Here is a 20164-nt window from a genome sequence, read left to right as displayed (position 1 = left end):
AGGCTCAGCTGGACATGTATTTTGAACGAACAGGGGGGTGAAGTGGAAGTGGTTTTTTTTTTTTTTTTTGGCTGATGCTACATAAGCTTGCTTTCTTGCATCAAATACCTCTACTAATGCTAATGCTAATGCTAATCATGGACTAATGTTATTAGTGGAGTTCCTTAGGATTCAGTGTTGGTCCATTATTGTTTTCTTTATTTATAAATGATATTGATGATGGTATATCAAGCTTAATGTCCAAGTCTGCAGACGACACAAAGGTTGGCAGGGTTGTTAAGGACACCACTGACGCTATGATGCTGCAATAGGATCTGTAAAGGTTGAACAGATGGATTGAGAGTTGGCAAATGAAGTTTAACATTGACAAATGTAAAATACTACATATGGGAAACAGTAACCCCAGAGCAACGTATCAACTGTGTGGTATTACCCTGACAATGTTAGAGAATGAAAAGGACCTGGGGGTAATTGTGCAGGCAGATATGAAGTTCTCTGAGCAGTGCAGATGGGCTGCAAGAGTAGCTCATTGTGTCTTGCCAATGATATGCAGGAATTTTTCTAGCAGGGATAAGAAGGTGATTATTCCCTTATATAAGGCAGTGGTCAGGCCACACCTTGAGTACTGTATACAGGTCTGGAGGCCTCATGTCAATAAGGATGTAGAGCTGTTGGAAGGAGTACAGAGAAGGGTAACAAAATTAGTGAATGGAACAAAGGGTTGCTTTTACGAAGAAAGGCTTCAGTTTTGCAAATTACAGTGTCTGGAGACTAGGCACTGGCGAGTTGATCTGATAGTGTTGTATAAAGCTTTGAATGGTTTGAGCATGATCAATGCCCAAACCATTCAAGGGATTCTTCCTCTTGCTCAGAATAATCACCTGAGAGGGCATAAATTCAAATTGAGGAAAGGCAGATGTAGGATAAATGTGAGGAAATTTGCCTTTAGCCAGCGGGTAGTTTGTTGGTGGAACAGACTTCCATTCCTTGTTGTGGAAGTTGATGGTCTAAATAAATTTAAGCTCAGCTGGATAGGTAATTTGAACGAACGGAGTGGTGAAATGTGAGTGGTTTTTTTTTTTTTTTTTGGCTGTGCTTCATAAGCTTCCTTTCTTGCCTCATATGCCTCTACTAATGCTAATGAAATGTACCACAGATACTAAAATTCGGTACTCATTGGACTTTTATGACCTTGCCCCCTTCCCTCGTCCCGCAAAATAGCTTCCTTTAAATACCACTCTTACCAGTAGCTATCTGCGATTAAATTTTTGATGTGCATATAGCCAAGGCTATTGATTCCCTCGCAGGTGGCGTTACTTGTGATGTAGAGTGTAACACATGGATGTTATGTTGCTTGTGTTGTTATCGAAGTTAAATTTATTTCGAATGGCTCTGTGGCCTAAATAATTGTTTCAAAGGAGTTGTCATTGGCAGTTTCGTACATTTATAAGTTGGAGTTTAAAATTTAAATATTTTATATTTTAGTGTGTTGTTGAATTCACAGACGAGAACATGGTGAAGGAGCAATATCGTGAAACTGACGTGGCTATGAAAATGTAAAGTATATATTGCATATAATATAAGGGGTGAACTGGCCGGGGTGGCAATTTCGTTGGGCTGGTATCATCTGTAAGGTGTTATCATTGCAAAAATAAGAAGAAGAAGGAAAAAAAAAAAAGGGATCAAAGTTTGTTTTGGAGCCAACTACAGCCTGTCCGCCCCTGAATATTTTACTTAAACTTTGAGTGACATAAATTTTAGAACTTGATATTTATATGTTTATGTTATGTGCCCTGACGTTTTCCAGACCAATCAAGAGTATTTCCTTTTTAACTACACGAAACAGCCACCTGTTACAATGAATAATGAGTCCAGTTATACAGTTTATATATTTTTATAAAATATATACAGTTATATATATAACTGTATATATGAGCCCATTTTTTCATTAGCATTAGTAAAGGCACAGAATGCAAGAAAGCAAGCTTATATAGCATCAGCAAAACAAAAAAAAAACATTCTCATTTCACCCATCCACTTGTTCAAAATGTTTGCCTAGTTCTGCCTTGAATCTGTTTAAGCTATCAACTTCTACAATGACAGATGGAAGTTTGTTCTAGCAATGAACCACTCACTGGCTAAAGGCAAACTTCTGCCCATCTATCCTACAACTGCCTTTCCTCAATTTGAATTTATGCCCTCTCAGGCAATTATTCTAAGCAAGAGGAAGAATCCCATCAGCATTGAGCATGCTCAAACCATTCAAGGTTTTATACACCTTAATCAGATCACCTCGCAAGTGCCTAGTCTCCAGACACTGTAATTTGCAAAACTTAAGCTTTTCTTCTATTCACTAATCTTGTTGCCCTTCTCTGTACTTGTTCCAACAGCTCTACATCCTTAAAATGAGGCCTCCAGACCTGTATACAGTACTGAAGGTGTAGCCTGACCATTGCCTAATACAAGGGGATAATCACCTCCTTATCCCTTCTAGAAAAATTCCTGTATATCATTGACAAGACACCATGAGCCACTCTTGCAAGCTGTCTGCAGTGCTCAGAAAACTTCATATCTGCCTGCACAATTACCCCCAGGTCTTTTTCATTCTCTGCCATCATATCTGTTATTTAGGCAGGGAATGCTAACAAAACAGAACTCATGTCACCACCTCCTTGACACTGATTGTAAACAATTCAGTGAATTATGGAATGATATGTATTTTACCCAAATATACCTGGTGTACAGAATTGTCGAACCCCTTTCATAGTAAGAAAATAAAACTAGCACTACTTTCTATTTATTCATAGATACTACCCATGGTTTGTTTACTGTGAGGTGAGAATATTGTTTTGTACCTCTTGATGGTTATGAAAACAATTTTTCTGTCAGTATTTCCCCACCTCTGGCAAACACAATCAGAGCCAGTGCACATATTCTTCACCAACCAAATTCCAGAATTTCATTCAAGCAGTTTTTATAAACCAGTACAAATTAAACAGATTATAAAGTTGAATAACTAAATTATACAATTAAGGAAACCTGGGTTGGCAATGAATGACAAAATTCCTTGCTGTTTTCGTGCAAACTGCACTGCCCTACTGAAAGTTGTGGGACATTATTGATTGCAGGAAATTGTGTGACTATGAAATATACAGTTACTTTGGCATATAACACCCATTTAGGCCTAAATGGATGTCAGATGAACTAATTACATGTGGCAGAGAAGAAAAATGCATGGGATACATATAAAAAATTAACAGGTGACAGAAGCCTATGGTAGATATAAACTGGTATGTAACCAAGTCACAAAGGAAGTTAGGCAGGCAAAGACAGATTATGAGAAATCTTTGGCAAAGGATGCAAAGAAAAACAGCAAAGAGTTCTTTACTTATGTAAACTCTAGAAGGAAGGGGGTGAATCAGATTGGTCCACTTGATATTGATGGTTCAACTGTTGATGATCCTGCTCAGATAGCTAACAAACTAAAGGAATATTTTGCATCTACATTCACACATGAGTTATTCAGGGAGGGAAATGCCAGATGTGTATTAAACTCTGGCAGTAGTAAGCTAGATAATCTTGTAATAACTGAGAGTAAAGTGGAGGAGAAATTGTTGAAGATAAGCATAAAGGCACCTGGGGTGGATGGAATCTATCCAGTTATATTAAAGGAGGCAGCAAAGGAAGTAAACAAACCCTTAGCCATAATTATGAGAGCTTCCTTGGACTGGAAATGTGCAAATGTGACCCAAATCCACAAAGGAGGATCAAAGGGAGACACAGGTAATTACAGACCTGTTATTTTAACTTCTGTTTCAGAGAATTTAATGGAGGTACTAGTTAAAGAAGCATTGCAAGATCATTTAGACAAGACTTCAGTTATAGCTTGGACACAGCATGGTTTTGTTAAGGGGAAGTCTTGCCTGACCAATTTGATTGGATACTATGATGTTGTCACAAAGGAACTGGATGCAAAGAATAATTTTGATATCATATATTTGGATCTTAGAAAGGCTTTTGATACTGTTGCACATGGAAGACTGCTGCACAAATTGGAGCAGTGTGTCATTGGAGGCAAATTGCTGCAATGGATTATAGGGATGGTTGGTAATCTCTCTGTCTTCTCCTGGTGGTAATCTTCTGCTCTTCTTTGACTAATGTTATTAGTGGAATCCCCCAGGGTTCAGTATTGGGTACATTGTTGTTTTTTGTATTCATTAATGACATTGATGATGGTATATCAGGCTTAATGTCCAAGCATTTGGAGCAAGCAGATGGGTGAAATGAGAAGGGGGTGTGTTTTTTTTTTTTTTTTTTTTTTTTGGCTGATGCTATATATGCTTGCTTTCTTGCATCATGTGCCCTTGCTAATGCTAATAAATGTGATCAGCAGTTAGCCTACAATTCATTTGAAATATATAGCTGAACATTGAGATCTGGAAAGAGTTAAAGTTCCAGAGGGGAATAATTGTTAAATATCATGTGAGGAAAATGTATACACATGCTGTTTTGCAGGAATTAAACATTTCCGTGTCGACACTTGGATAACATGGTCTGCTAGCCAGACCAGTATTCTATGTCAGTTCTGGTTAGTTTATTTGATAGAGTAATGATTGATTAAATTTTGACATTTTTCATTGAATGACTTGCCTTGTCTGGTCCAGTGTGACTTTGTTGAGTAATTTGTATATTTGAATAAAATTGTACAATGGCTGACAATCCTCATAGGGACATAAAGATAGATATTTCTCAGTAATCCGTATAGCAAGTACATTTTGATAAATTGAAAGTTGGGCAGTTCAGCTTCATCAGATGTAGTATGATCTCCTGCAACCTATTGTTTACTACTATAAATGTTATTACAAATCTTTTTGTATTTACTTCAAACTTAAACTGCTATGTATGAGAAGAAATTTGTCTAACCTCAAATTTATATTGAAAATCCTCTCTGAAACCTCCCTGGATATCCTGAGAATTATCTATTTTTGATGCCCCTCTGAGGATCAACCATTGCTTTTCTTACAGTGTATTGAACTGTGATACAAAATTTAATCTGATAAACAGATTTTCTTTGCCATCAGGTATAATAAATTTTGATACTGTGAGGCAGTGACAGTCAGTTCATAAAAGCTGTGTAAGCAGTGTTCCTCCTAATAACTTCATAACTTCAAATTTCTTATTAGTATTAGCAAATGACTAGATAGCAAGTTTGTACAGCTTCAGGGAAGGAAAAAAAAAATAAAGCCAACACTTCCCATATCACCTGTCCATCCCTTTAACAGTTTGTTTAGTTCTTTGTTTTTTTTTTTTTTTTTTTTTGATTTGGTAGTTGTTGGCGCATCAGCTTCTGTGGCCATATTGCACCTCCCAAGGTTTTTGCAGTACTTTGATCCAAGCCCGAGGCGGGAATCGAACCCGCGACCTTTGGGTTGCCGGGCAGGTACTTTACCCACTCGGCTAGCCCAGTCGGCTAGTTCTTTGTTAAATTCATTCAAACTACCCATCTCTACAACACCAGATGGAAGTTTGTTTCAACAATCAATCACTTGGTGGCTGACGACAAATTTTCACATACCTATCTTGCACCCATCATTCCTGAGTTTGTGTAGCCAGAGCAAGAGAAGTGTTTCCATCAGCATTGAGCGTAGTCAATTCATTCAAAGCCTTAAACACAAGGACAGCTTATGGGGTTTTGTCAATTATATACAAAACCCCCATGAGCTGACTTGGCAGCCTGTCTGTGCTGCTTGGAGAACTTCATATCTGACTATATGGTATGTAAATCTGGGATTACTGCTCCTGTATGATGGCGCCTCCGTAGCCAGGTGGGAAGGAGCAGCAGTGTGCAGCACACGCTTCTTGATTAGACCGGGGTTCGAGCCCGTCACCACCAAATACGGAGGATGCGGAAAGGTCAGGGACTGACCACCGCATATCCCGGAGCAATATGGCCTTAGTTGCTAATGCTCCTAAAAACCAAACAACAACAACAACAACAGCTCCTGTATGAAGTGCTTCGCATTTGCCAATGTTAAACTTCAACTGCCACTTCTCATGTTAATTACTCATGTTACCCTTTGATCTCCCTTTGAATTTGGGATACAATCACACATCTCCATTCTGAAGGTACCTCCAGAGTCCAAGGATGCTCTTACAATTATGGCTAAAGGTTTGCTTACCTCTTTTGCTGCATGATTTAGTTTTTTTTTTTGGAAAATAGTTCAAATAATTGTATTCCCTGAGAGTATTGTGATCTCATTAGTTTTCACTCCTTCGGAGAAGGATCTAGAGAGAGATAGTAAAATATAATATACAAAACCCCATGAGCTGTCTTGGCAGCCTGTCTGTACTGCTTGGAGAACTGCATATCTGACTGCACTATTACTCCCCAAATAGAATATGTACAGTAAAGGGAATTCTTTACTGTATCTATTCTAAGGCCCATTTCACACAGACCAACTGGACTATATATGATAAATTTTGTTTTAGGATACAGCAATACACAGGATTATTATTATTATTTAAATAAGTGTATTATCAATAAACACTCTTGTCTAGTTGCTTAGCTAGGGGAATGAACAGGTTACATTCTATGTAAAAAAACAATAAATGTAACCAAATCAAGATTTACAGAAACAAACCTAAACATTCTACATATACCATCTAAATTCTATACCAGGAGTGGCCAATTAATTTGTGATGCGATCTACTTTTTTCCTTCAAAATGTGCCGCCATCTACCATCCCAAAAATTTCATTGCACAAGGTGCACAAATTGAGGGATGACTGTATATTTAAAATTCGTTGTGATCGACTGGTAGATCGCGATCGACTCGTTGGCCACCCCTGTTCTATACAAAAAAATTTTCATATTTATGTATAGTGAAAATTAGATTAACACGTTAAAGTGATATGTTAAAATATATCACTTTAAAATCATTTTTTAAAATGTAATTACATACAGTCTGCCAATTCTCTCATTGAAAAGTATGGCACTTTTATCTGTGACTAAAGTTCCTCACATTGCCAGTCTCTTCAATCACCAGTGCTAACTACTCCCAAAAGAGTGCATTAATTGCCTTTAACTGGATCTTTGAATAGGATCTGCCTCCTGTAGTTGGTGTCTTCACAAAATTTAATTGGGTAAGTTTCCAGCCTGTTGTTAAAACAGAGAATGTTGACTGGAAAGAATCTTTTTAGTCCATCAGTTTAGAATGATACAAAGAGGCAGGCATGAATCTGCAGATTGAATTGCTGCCATTTTAGGGGCCCCCAACCAATCCTCTTATGTTTGGAAATGAGTTTGGACAAATCCACTATATTCTTCTCTAAGATCAACTGCATCCAGGGGATGATGCTTGAGTTACTGAACAGAATCTAGCTTGATTTAGTAAATGGCTTTCCTGCAATCCTGTTTAACTAGCATAATTGCCAGTATTTCAGACCAAGAAATTTTCTGATATGAGTGCATGGTGCTGAAGACCTATTGTATAGGTGTACATTGGTATTTTGGTAATGCATCATTGTATCTATTGATTTGTGAGTGGAAAATTTCAGATCCCTACAATCTCTTGTCTCACAGCCCATATTGCAGAGTAGGATTGAAAAGCAGGATTGAAATGTTAAACTGTCATTCCACATTAGAACTAGGTCTGTCTCCCAAATTACCTTCTTAACAGTGGTTCCCTGACTTCATATTGCTATTTCATTTTTATTCTTCTCATTAGTGAATGCCATCTGTGCTGATTTTATTGGATTTAACCATAGGCTGGTGGCTTCAAGGTATTGATCGAGCTGTTGAATTTGTGAATTAGCTTTGCCAGGTAATCTCTGCAATTGGATATCACCTTTAGAAATGATCAACGTATTAATATCGTCAGCTTACATTGGTTACATTGTTGATGTAGGAATGTTTCCAAAACTGCAGCAAAGAAAGAGGCTAATATGCACACCTTGGGTAATATTAAAGTGTGTTTGATAATTGTGTTTAACAATAAATTTTTTGTTTTAGTACACAATTTAGTGTTATGAGTAAGCTGTGATTAATGCTGAAATGGTATTCCAGTATTAATACAAGTGCCAAGATCAAAATATTGTCATAGGCTGATTTGACATCCAGAAAGATTGTCCATCTGTACCCTTTCAATGAGGGTATTTTTAATTCCTAAAAGGGTTTCTAATCAGATTGTGATAGTAGATCATCCAGGTATGACTGAATTCAAATGAGGAGGAGAAATGGGATTCCATAAGGGGATGGTAATAAGATCTTCTCAAAGCACTTTAGGAATGTGCATCTAATTGAACTTGAGGGAATGTTGTCACAAAATGCAATATCATCTCTGTATGTCTGGAATGTTCTTGTCTTTATAGATTTTCTGATATAGATACAGCAACATTTCTTCTGTATTGGGGTTACTTTTTTTCAGAATGAAAATGGGGGAATTTTCTGGGCTTATAGTTGCTTTGTTGGATAAATTGTTAATAGGCTTAAGTTGTTTTTTGTGATGATTATATTGTTTAAGTTGTATCCAAGGTTCTAGTGATTTCTCCATCTATATACATTTTTGTATTAAGTTGTGTAGTACTTTTTCAGATGTGTTATTGTGTGAGATCTCCAGGGGTTTCTTGAAAGATGATGAAGCCCATTCTCTGAAAGTCATTTCCACCATTTAATCCTAGAGTTTTTTTTTAGGAAGGTCTTTTAGAGCATTTCAATTTTCTTAGTGCCACAGCTTGATAGGCTTGCCTTTTCGCTTTTTGTCTCTCTCTTCCCCCCCCCCCCTGCTGTACCCTTGCTGGCCATTTGGAATAATTCTTCTGCTAACATAGTATTGGCTCTGTTAATCATTTTTTTGGATAGTGAGTTCCAGTGTTAGGTACAAATTCTTCCCAGGATTATTTGTGGTTTGATAAACTTTGGAAAAAAAAATATTTTTTTTCATTTGACGGATACCTGTCACTTCATTATTGGGTGATGCAGTATGCTAACAGATGGTGATTACAATTTCACAGACAGTGCATTGGTACTTGGGACATTTTTACACTTTTATGAGATTTGCAGAAAGTTGTATGTCTTTGGTATTATGATATATCAAGTCTAAATGTTGACTTTAGTTGGTGGTATGTGGAGCTATGTTAATCTGGGCATCAAGGGTGGCGGCAGCCTTTCAGGTGAATGATAGGACTGTAGCTGTAATCATTTCAAGTTGCTGGATATTGGAAAATATAAACAGAACTTGGTGGCTCAGGGTCATTTCTTCCACCAGGCTAGTAATAAAACTTGCTTTGCTGATGCCAGGTAGGGCTTTCAGACAAATGACTTTTCAGTTGTACAGAAGTTTTACCATATTCTGACTGAAAATGCATGTGGCTGAAATCTAACCACTGCCCAGTCATTTTTGCCTTACCATTGATGTTTGAAAACTCCATTCGGTCAGTGGCAGTTATAGCCACCATATGCTTTTATTATCCTGCAGTAAAATTATAGGGTAATTTTATTGCAGGAAATGAGAACTTGAACACTAAGTAAAACTTTGTCCAGAATTTTCAGTAATGGTGATTAGATTGAGATAGGTTGAGGTGAGTTCACCTTAGGTATGGGCAACACTGTGAGACTTTAAGGAATCTGGAAGACATCAATAATTAAGTATATAAAACTTATTTATTATATAAATAAGTATATAATAATTAGAATATAAAACATACATGATGTCTAGCACATAGAAACTAGACATTCTGACTGCAAAACTGGGTATCATATCATTGCCAATGGCTGAAAAATTTCTTAATGAGTACCTTTAAGCTGCTCCTTGTAAATATAAATCTGATTGATCTGATCAACTGTGAAGACAATCAGCAGAGACTGATTAAGCTACATTGGTTTCACCCAATCTTCCCTGAAAAAATACTTGGGTAAGGACACTACCGAGTCTGAAAGTATATGCTGACCTTTACAAGCTCTGAGTTTAACATATTCATTGATCATCTGTTTTAATCACATTAAGGTTTGACTAAACAAATAGAAAAGTGCTAATGATTCAGTCAAAGGATGTTGATGCTAAGAATAAAGCTGCTGATGAGGTTCAATAACAGTTATTGTATTGTTCCACTGCTGCTTACTAAAATTTGAGATGGAGCATATTTTAGACATTGTATTTAATAAAGATTGCCTTCCTTTATTTAACAAAAAAAAGGAAGGCAGTGTGAAACTTTAATATTAAGGCTAGGTTCAAAAATTATACCATCATTTTTAAAGCCAGCTGTAATGTCAGATTTCAAATTGACTAATAACAATTGTGGGCCCATCAAAAGTTCCAGTCATTCATATGTATTGTGACTTTTATACTTGATAATTTATATATTAAATATAATTATTTAATAATTTGTACATAATTCAAAAATGATTTATAAGTTTGAAGACACTTATTGAATGTTTTGAATTTATTGAGTTAAAGTTTGAATCTCCATTTTATTTATTCATTTTTTTAGAAGCCATCTATGCTTCGGCATTCAGAATGCAAACGAAATGCTTCAGCAAGCACATGTTCAATGTTCTACATCAAAATTATATGTTCAGGATCATGGTAATAAAACTCATCCATTTGGAGTTTTAGATAAGAAAATGGTAAGAATATTTTTACTTAAAAGTATTATCATCACATAAAATTTCAGTTCCATATGCTGTGTACATGAACATATATGATGCAGTTTTTTAATAAAATAAACCAATTTTTGGTATATTTTTCTATTGATATCATATTTGCAATAAAAATTTCATTTTGCAATTTTTAGGGGACTGTTGCAGTTCTTTGGAAAGTTGATGGCAAGTTTGTGCGGTGTCATCAGTAGTTAGCTCATTGAGGAATTGTGTAAACTGAGAAAATCATAACCAGTTAAATATGAGTTTATTATTTATTACAACTGACCATATACTGTGATTATGTGGGGCTCATGATATCTTATTTGGCTGGCACATGCTTTTATGTAGCAACTTATTTTTTTTCTTGTAATTATGGTCACATATTTTTCATTATCATTCTTAAATTTATTGCCAGTATTTGACTATTCAAATTCTTTAGTTTAACTCTTCATTAAAGTTTTCTTAGTACTTCCGTAAAAAATTTTTTAGGAAAAGTACTTTTTTACTACTTTATTTGTATTCAGCATTGATAATCAGATATTCAAATATGTAACTGCTTGTCAATTAGGATAATATGCATTTTGTTTATAATTTGTTCTTGGTATAGCAGTTTGCATGTTTTGATCTCTTATGATAATTATACAGGGCAGAAAATAAAGTCTCTATCTAGAGGAAAATCTTGGGAACCCATGATGCTATATATATAGTATATAGGAAAAAAAAAAGTCCTGTGAACTTTTTGGTAATCTGGATTGCAGTGCCTCTGGTGGCATATTTATAAACTATAGATAGCACTGAAACAAACAGGTGAAATTATAAATTCTATGCTGCCATATGGTCTTTAATAACTTTGTTGCTAACAGCTCCCATGTAACAACTATGCCAAATCTGCCATTGTATGTTGTAGGATAGATGTGTGGAAGTTTGCCTTTAGCCAGTGGGTGGTTGATTGTTGGAAAAAATTTCCATCTGTTGTTGTAGAAATTGATAGCTTAAATAGATTCAAGGCAGAACTAGACAAACATTTGGAGTGAGTGAATGGGTGAAATGAGAGGGGTGTGTGTGTTTTTTTTTTGCCTGATTCTATATAAGCTTGCTTTCTTGTATCATGTGCTTTTACTAATGCTAACGTCTAGCTGGCTGTGACTCAGGACCATCAAATCTGGTCAACTGCTGTCACAATTTCGTTCATTCGGTAAATAGTCCTGTTGTGGATATATATTATACTGTGAATTTCTAGTAAACTGTTGATTTTCTCCAACCTTGCAGTTGATGTATTTGCACTGTACATCAGATTTAAATCTGAGATAGACAGTTCGCATTGTCCCTCACAGATTTATTGCTTCTATCTTCCAAGTCTAGAAAGTTAGTTGTTTTAAATTAATTTAAATTAATTAAATCAATTTAAAGTCCTGTGAGCTTTTCAGTAATCTAGATTGAAATGTCCCTGGTGGCATATCTATGTACTATAGATATGCCACCAAAAATATATGTATTATTTTATTTTTCATGTGTAATTACTTGACATGTGAATGTAATTATTGTTTATAATTATTGAAGCTTTATTATAGGGAACAAGCCAAAAGGATGACAAATGTGACACCTGTGGAAAAAACCTCTTTCAGTGCATTGGTCATTATGGCTACATTGATTTGGCAATGCCAGTATTTCATATTGGTTACTTTAGAGCTACCATTAATATTCTGCAGTGCATATGTAAGGTAAAATATTGCATATTTTTTATAATAGAAATAGAATTTTGTAAATTTTTTTTAGTTCACTAAACTGTTAATTTGAATTTTGCTTGTAGCAGTAAGACTTGAGAAGTCTGCTTGCAATTTTTGCTGTATTAATTTTACAACCTGAAATCTGATATTTATGACTTGTGTAGGCTGTACAAAAATTGGACAACTTTTATATATATGACCCTTCTACACAGATGTTCCAGTAACTTTATCATCAGAGCTAACCCCCACCTTGCAAACAAAATATACCACAGACAGTTCAGCTATTGCGTATGTTCCTACTATATCCTGCTATGTAATGTTTGTGTTTACACAAGAAATTAATTATGATCTCATAACTGAGTAACGGAATCAGATTAAAAACAGGTTATTATTCTGGAAACCAAACAACAGCTGATACAATTTTATGAGCATGGATTATCTAATGAAAATTATGTCTTGTTTATACTCCAGCATGATCACCAGGTCAGTGGAGTTTACAATAAATCAATCAATACAAATGTTAATTGTATTTAGCAGTCATCGGCTTGAACCCCTAGTCCATCAAAGAGTGCACTACTGCACTCGTGCTCCTGACCACTCGGGCTACGTTATTGGACAAATCATCAAACTCCAAACTGAGATCATATTCTGTAAATTAGGAATCTTTACTTTTTTTTGGTCAGAGCGTTATAAGTGGGAATTAGACAGTAGCTTTGCAGGATAGATTAAGAATTAGCAGATCGGATGAGAAGGATAAGATGTATGAGACTTCTCTTTTAGGCAACTGTCTCATAAAGGCAACTGTACCCAGTGTAACAGTTTACCTTTTTAAGTATAGTATACTAGTTACATGAACATTATCAGGTGTTTTATTTTACCTTTTTAAGTATAGTATACTAGTTACACGAACATTATCAGTTGTTTTATTTGTACAATTATGTGCTCATGGGCTAATTTGTATATTCTGTAAGCTGAAAACTTTAATGAAAAATAATGAAAATAAATTATGCTCTGTGTGAGAATATAGGCACTTTAATAATTTTACAAATGCCATAAGTTACTTCAAGGAGTAAAGCAGACACATATACTATACAACAAAACTGCCATGAATTATGAAATACTTACCATACAGAGCTGAATGAACTTAAAATGAATAAAAACATTATATTACAGTATTCTGTTTGTTATCAGGCAATTAACATCTCATAATGAAGAAACGCTAAAGTTAGTTACACGTTTTCATTCAAGTAGATTTATACATTGTGCCAGTGCTAAATTTGCATGATACGTAAAGCTGTAGCTAACGTGTGGTCTTTATTATATATTTATTGCACTTTCCATTGTTACTGTGACTGGCAACACATTCTTTCATCTGAATTTTATAACTGTTGGGAAAAAAAATCATTCCTTCATTCTTAATTGGAACCATGTGACTTCAGTTCTGATCCAAGGCTGAAAGTTAAAACATTAGCAGATATAATTCATGTATGTTACCCGTAAAAATTTGAGCTGCGATTGTAGCGTGAGATGCCTTCTGGCATCTCTCATAATGTGGAGATAACTTCGCAACTGAGATGGCTTGTTGTGTTACCTACCCGCCCACTGATGACGAAGCCAAAAAGCTTCGAAACGATCGTCTGGGTGGTGGTACGCTGAAAATAAATAACAGTAGTCTTCTCTACTAGAGAAGCGTTATTTATTTGAAGTAATTCAATAGTAGCTATCTTGTTGTGAAGGCAACCACATTATGAGATACAATTAAAATGATGCCTTCTACGCTACAATCGTAGAGGCGCCTCCGTAGCCAGGTGGGAAGGAGTAGCAGTGCGTAGCACACGCTGTTTGATTAGACCGGGGTTCGAGTCCGTTACCACCAAATACGGAGGATGCGGAAAGGTCAGGGAATGACCACCGCATATCCCGGAGCAATATGGCCTTAGTTGCTAATGCTCCTAAAAACCAAACAACAACAACAACAACAGCTACAATCGTAGCTCAAATCTATGGGTTAACTATGGTGTATTTACACCGATATTATATAGTTAATTATCAAAACCCATAAGGATTATGCCTAGTGTATTTAATTTTCCAAATGCATATATATATATATGCATTTGGAAAATTAAATCTTACTCCCCAAACTCTTTTTTTTTTTTTTTTAAAGGGTCTGCAAACTTTTTTTGTTTTTTGAAGGGGTCCATAGATCTTGGTGGTTTGGGAACTGCTGCCCTATGTTATTAAATCATCCTAAAAAGTTTGTTGTGACATGCAGTATATAGACAAAATGCAGAAAATTATGAAAGTATTCATTAGCAGTGGGATTGTGCATTGTACCAGGGCTGGTTATATATAATTTTATTATATATTTTCTTAAATATATAGAATATTCAAGTTATATTCATTTAATTTTTTTATTAATTATAAAAATTATATTTAAATTTTTCTTTTTATATAGAACTGTAGTAGAGTGTTACTTCATCCAGATGAGCAGAAAAAGTTTCTAGATCAGCTGAAGAGACCTGGCCTCACATACCTACAGAAAAAAGCCCTTCATAAAACCATTGTTCAGAAGTGTCGAAAGCATTATGTTTGTACCTTTTGTAATTTTCTTAATGGTAAGTTGATAAAATTAGTTGTTACAAATTTTAAAACAATTTTAGTTGCTACTAATTTTACTTAAATTTAATTGCATATTTCAAAGACAAAAAGATTAATTTTTCATCTTTGTTAGTGCCATAGTGTGTATGCCTTACTAATTCTGGTTTCTGATGATAAACTTAACAATTTTGTTAAATACAAAATCATTAAGAATTAAAATGTAGGTTGTGCATTTATATGTAATCATGTGTGATGCTCTGCAAATGGTAAGGAGAAAAAAAGGAATTAGCAATTAATATAAGAGCACTGATTACCTTTTATATTTTGATTTTATGAATTGCTATTTTATCTCCTTCCTTTAATTACCATTTTGCTTCCTTACATTAATATCATTTTGTATTATGATCACAGTGTACAATTATTATGATTTAATTTAATCATTCTGTGAAAGTTTATCATTTGTCCACTTGTAACTTATTTGTTTTCCTTAGGAATTGCTTATATGCAGTTTTATGGAGTAGTAACTAACTGTGCCCTTTTAACCTTGTCTTATGTGAAGACAAATTGACCAAAATGAGTAAGTATATCAGACTTACTCATTTTGGTCAATTTGCCTTTGAAGTTGATAGTTAAATTTATTTAACTATCAACTTCCACAACAAATGGAAGTCATTTCCAGCAATCAACTACCCGCTGTCTAAAGGCAAACTTCTGCACATCTATTCTATAACTGTCTTTCCTCAATTTGAATCAATGCCCCCTCAGGTTCTTAATCTGAGCATATATTCTGAAAGAAGAAACAGTTTTTCTTCTTTGGATTAAACAGTTTAATTGGATTAAACAGTTTTATACTGTTTAATAAGACTGATACATAAGAATCTGTTAGAAACAGCTTAACATTCTAAAATGTAATTTGATTTCATTTGGTGATCACCAGTTTAAATTCTAGCATAAATGGAATATATAACAATTCAGCAACATATAATATATAACAGTTCAGCAACATTTGTTTATCCAAGCAGCTAAAAATGTAAATAAAATTTTGGCTATTTTCTGGTCTTAGAATGAATATCCAATAAATTCTAACAATATAGACCTAGTCAGGATCCTTAGTTTATTCTAAATTGAGATAGCGAGATTTGGAAGCTAATCAATACTTACGAGTCCGTAGAAATACCGTTCGTGAATTCCCGCCATTTTTACACGATAGCATAAGCTTAGTGTCGTATAGTGCATAATATAATATTGTCAATTAATCAGTAAATCTATTAATCTTGATAAACTTTATTGTCAATTAAATTGTACTTTTAACTCTATATATATATATATATATATGTAACGACTTAATCTAACAAATAATTAATACATAACTATAGTGGTACACGTGATACGGAAGTTGTATAAAGGGAACTCGTATAAAGAAAACACTAGATACCGAAAAAAAAAATATATATAACATAACTGTTTTGGGATATAACTTAAGGATTTAATTTTTGTTTTGAATTTTATTGAATTAAATCGGAATCATGACTCTGACCAGAGCAGCAAAGCAAAAGGCTCAAGCTAATGGGAGTGCTGTGGTTCAGGGGAGAACTGAGGGGGGCAGTTGCCCTCTGAATCACAGTCTATTAAAATGCACTGTTTGCTTGATGTTTGCGGAGCAGTCGGGTACGGGACATGATACTGCCAAGGGGGATGTCTTTGTGTGTGCACGATGTAAGGAGTGCAAGGAAATCAGGCGACAACTCAGCGTTGTTATGGGCCTTTATGAGAGCTTGAAGGACAGGGTGGATGCCCTCGAAGGAAATAAATTGAGGGGCCCATCAAGCTCTCAGCTGCCCACATCAACGCCAGAGCTTGCACTTGGTCATCAGGCAACACAGAAGCAGCCCCCTAGGCAGAATGCGCTGGTCCCACAGGAACTAGTAGTTGCTGGTGACTCTATTGTCAGGGAAACGGGGAACATCCTTTGTAAAAAGGATAGGTGGAATAGGACCAGGGTATGTCTGCCAGGGGCAAAGGTTGATGACGTTGTAGAGCGGATATCATCTTTTAAGGGCACAAAAGGTGATATAGTTGTACACGTTGGCACTAATGATATTAAGAGTAGGAGACCGGCGGAATTACTTAGCAAGTACAGGTCACTGTTGAAAAAAAGCCGTGAATTAGGGTTGAACTTGAAAGTGTCTGCAATTCTGCCCAGACACGATAGGAGGGAGTATATGATGAGAGCCTTGTCGATCAATTCGGCCCTGGAGGGATTGTGCAAGGCTCAAGGGGTAGAATTTTTTTCAGCCTGGACTGTACTTGTTAACAGGAGAGATTGCTTCTACAGGGATGGGATACACTTAAATAGAAAGGGTGCAAGAATTTTTGCTGATGCTGTCGAGGCAGTGTTAGGTGGGTCGGAAAACTGCTAGTTGGGGGGGGGATACAAGGACTAATAGATTAACAGTAGCCAGTGGCAGAGGTGGAAGTGATTCTTGCACTGCTTCTATTGAAATGAGCAGAAGTCTGAAAAACAGGATGCAGGATATTTCAGAGACTGCTGGTAGTCATTGCGGTACAAGTAAACACATGGGTTGTGTTAGGGTAGCTAAGAATAGAAACAGGTGCATGTATACCTGCGTGTACACCAATGCTAGGAGTTTGGTAAATAAATTTGATGAATTTGAGGTATTGCTCAAAACATCAAAGGCAGATATTGTTGGGATATCAGAGACGTGGTGTCACACAGATATAAGTAATGCGGAACTGGAATTTGGGGAATACAATGTGTATAGAAAGGATAGACAGGACAGGAGGGGAGGAGGGGTTATGCTATTAGTTAAGAAACACATAAAGTCCAAGGAAGTGAAGCCAGTCGACATCGATGGACAGGGCAGTGTCGAGTCAGTTTGGTGTGACATAAGCATAGGGAAATCAAAATTGAGAGTAGGAGTGTGCTATAGGCCTAATGACTCTGATGAGTATAATAAGATGTTGTACAGGGAAATAGAGTGGGCCAGTAAATCAGAGAGTCTTATAATGGGGGACTTTAATTTCCCAGATATTGACTGGAATTTGTGGGTTGGTCACTCGCACACTAGCAAGGCTTTTGTGGATTTATTGGATGATTGTTTTCTACATCAGCATGTTCGTGAGGCAACAAGAGGGAGCAATACTCTTGATCTGATTATCAGTAGTGATTCTTCATGCATTAAGAACCTGCAGATAAATGAACCACTAGGTGGCAGTGATCACAGTGTGTTGAAGTGGGATTTACTCAAGGAGGTAACTACCATCAGAGGTAAAGGGAAGGGTTTTTGTTTTCGTAAAGGCGACTATGATGGTCTGAGACAGTATTTAAATTCTATACAGTGGGACCAACTGATGATGTTACCAACAGCAAACTCAAAATGGGAAGCATTCAAGGAACTAATCTTGGAGGCTACCAGGCTTTACATACCAACTAAGAAATATTGTTCAAGGTTTAGGCCTAAATGGTTGTCAGATGAACTAATGAGACATGTGGCAGAGAAGAAAAATGCATGGGATACATACAAATTAATGGGTGGCATGGAAGCCTATGATAGATATAAGTTGGTCTGTAACCAAGTCACAAAGGAGATTAGGCAGGCAAAGGCAGACTACGAAAAATCCTTGGCAAAGGATGCAAAGAAAAACAGAAAAGAGTTCTTTACATACTTGAACTCGAAAAGGAAAGGGATGAATCAGATTGGTCCACTGGATATTGATGGTTCAACAGTTGAGGATCCTGCTCAGGTGGCTAACAATCTAAACGAGTATTTTGCATCTACATTCACGCATGAGGAGTTATTCAGGAAGGAGAATGATGTAGGTAAAGTAAACATTGGCAGTGAGCTGGATGATTTTGTAATAACTGAGAGGAAAGTGGAGGAGAGATTGTTGAGGATAAACATAAAAAAGGCACCTGGGGTGGATGGGATCTATCCAGTTATATTAAAGGAGGCAGCAAAGGAAGTAAGCAAACCCTTAGCCATAATTATGAGAGCTTCCTTGGACTCAGGGGAGGTACCTATGGACTGGAGATGTGCAAATGTGACCCCAATTCACAAAGGAGGTTCAAAGGCTGACACAAGTAATTATAGACCTGTTAGTTTAACTTCTGTTCCAGGTAAATTAATGGAGGCACTGGTTAAAGAAGCACTGCAGGATCATCTAGAGAAGAATTCAGTTATAGCTCAGACGCAGCATGGTTTTGTTAAGGGCAGGTCTTGCCTGACCAATTTGATTGGATACTATGATGTAGTCACAAAAGAACTGGATGCAGGGAATAACTTTGATATTATATATTTGGATCTTAGAAAGGCTTTTGATACTGTTGCACATGGAAGACTGCTGCACAAATTGAAGCAGTGTGGCATTGGAGGCAAATTGCTGCTATGGATAAGGGGATGGTTGAGTGGCAGAAGACAGAGAGTGGTAATCAATGGACACTGCTCAACGTGGACTAATGTTATTAGTGGAGTTCCTCAAGGTTCAGTGTTGGGTCCGTTGTTGTTTTCGGTGTTTATGAATGATATTGATGATGGGATATCAAGTTTAATGTCCAAGTTTGCAGATGATACAAAGGTTGGCAGGGTCGTTAAGGACAATACTGACGCTATGCTGCTGCAACAGGATCTGGACAGGTTGAACAGATGGGCTGAGAGGTGGCAAATGAGGTTTAACATCGACAAATGTAAAGTGCTGCATATGGGAAACAGTAATCCCAGAGCAACGTATCAACTCTGCGGTACTACACTGACAGTGGTGGAGAATGAAAAGGACCTGGGGGTAATTGTGCAGGCAGATATGAAGTTCTCTGAGCAGTGCAGACGAGCTGCAAGAGTAGCTCATGGTGTCTTATCAATGATATACAGGAATTTTTCTAGCAGGGATAAGGAGGTGATTATTCCCTTGTATAAGGCAATGGTAAGGCCACATCTTGAGTACTGTATACAGGTCTGGAGGCCTCATTTCAAGAAGGATGTAGAGCTGCTGGAATGGGTACAGAGAAGGGCAACAAGATTAGTAAATGGAACAAAGGGTTGCTCTTACGAAGAAAGGCTTAAGTTTTGCAAATTACAGAGTCTGGAGACTAGGCACCGGCGAGGTGATCTGATAGAGGTGTATAAGGCTTTGAATGGTTTGAGCATGCTCAATGCCAATGGGATTCTTCATCTTTCTCAGAATAA

General features: G+C 36.4%; 1 protein-coding gene across 1 annotated transcript in view; it reads left to right on the top strand.

The window, feature by feature from the left end:
- The first annotated feature begins 1443 nt into the window (after positions 1–1443).
- Polr3A (RNA polymerase III subunit A) overlaps positions 1444–20164 on the top strand; it is a 185307-nt gene continuing 166586 nt past the window's right edge. The window contains exons 1-4 of the mRNA XM_090371374.1: positions 1444–1556; positions 10488–10623; positions 12210–12359; positions 14821–14980. Coding sequence (XP_090227500.1) covers positions 1513–1556; positions 10488–10623; positions 12210–12359; positions 14821–14980 — 490 coding nt within the window. The 5' untranslated portion in view covers positions 1444–1512. The remainder of the gene's footprint in view (positions 1557–10487; positions 10624–12209; positions 12360–14820; positions 14981–20164) is intronic.

Source organism: Mastigoproctus giganteus, chromosome 4 (genome assembly GCF_048544385.1).
Source record: "Mastigoproctus giganteus isolate SK-2022 chromosome 4, ASM4854438v1, whole genome shotgun sequence".
Lineage (NCBI taxonomy): Eukaryota > Metazoa > Arthropoda > Arachnida > Uropygi > Thelyphonidae > Mastigoproctus > Mastigoproctus giganteus.
Note: the sequence above shows the minus strand (reverse complement) of the source record. Positions and strands in the feature narration are given on the sequence as shown.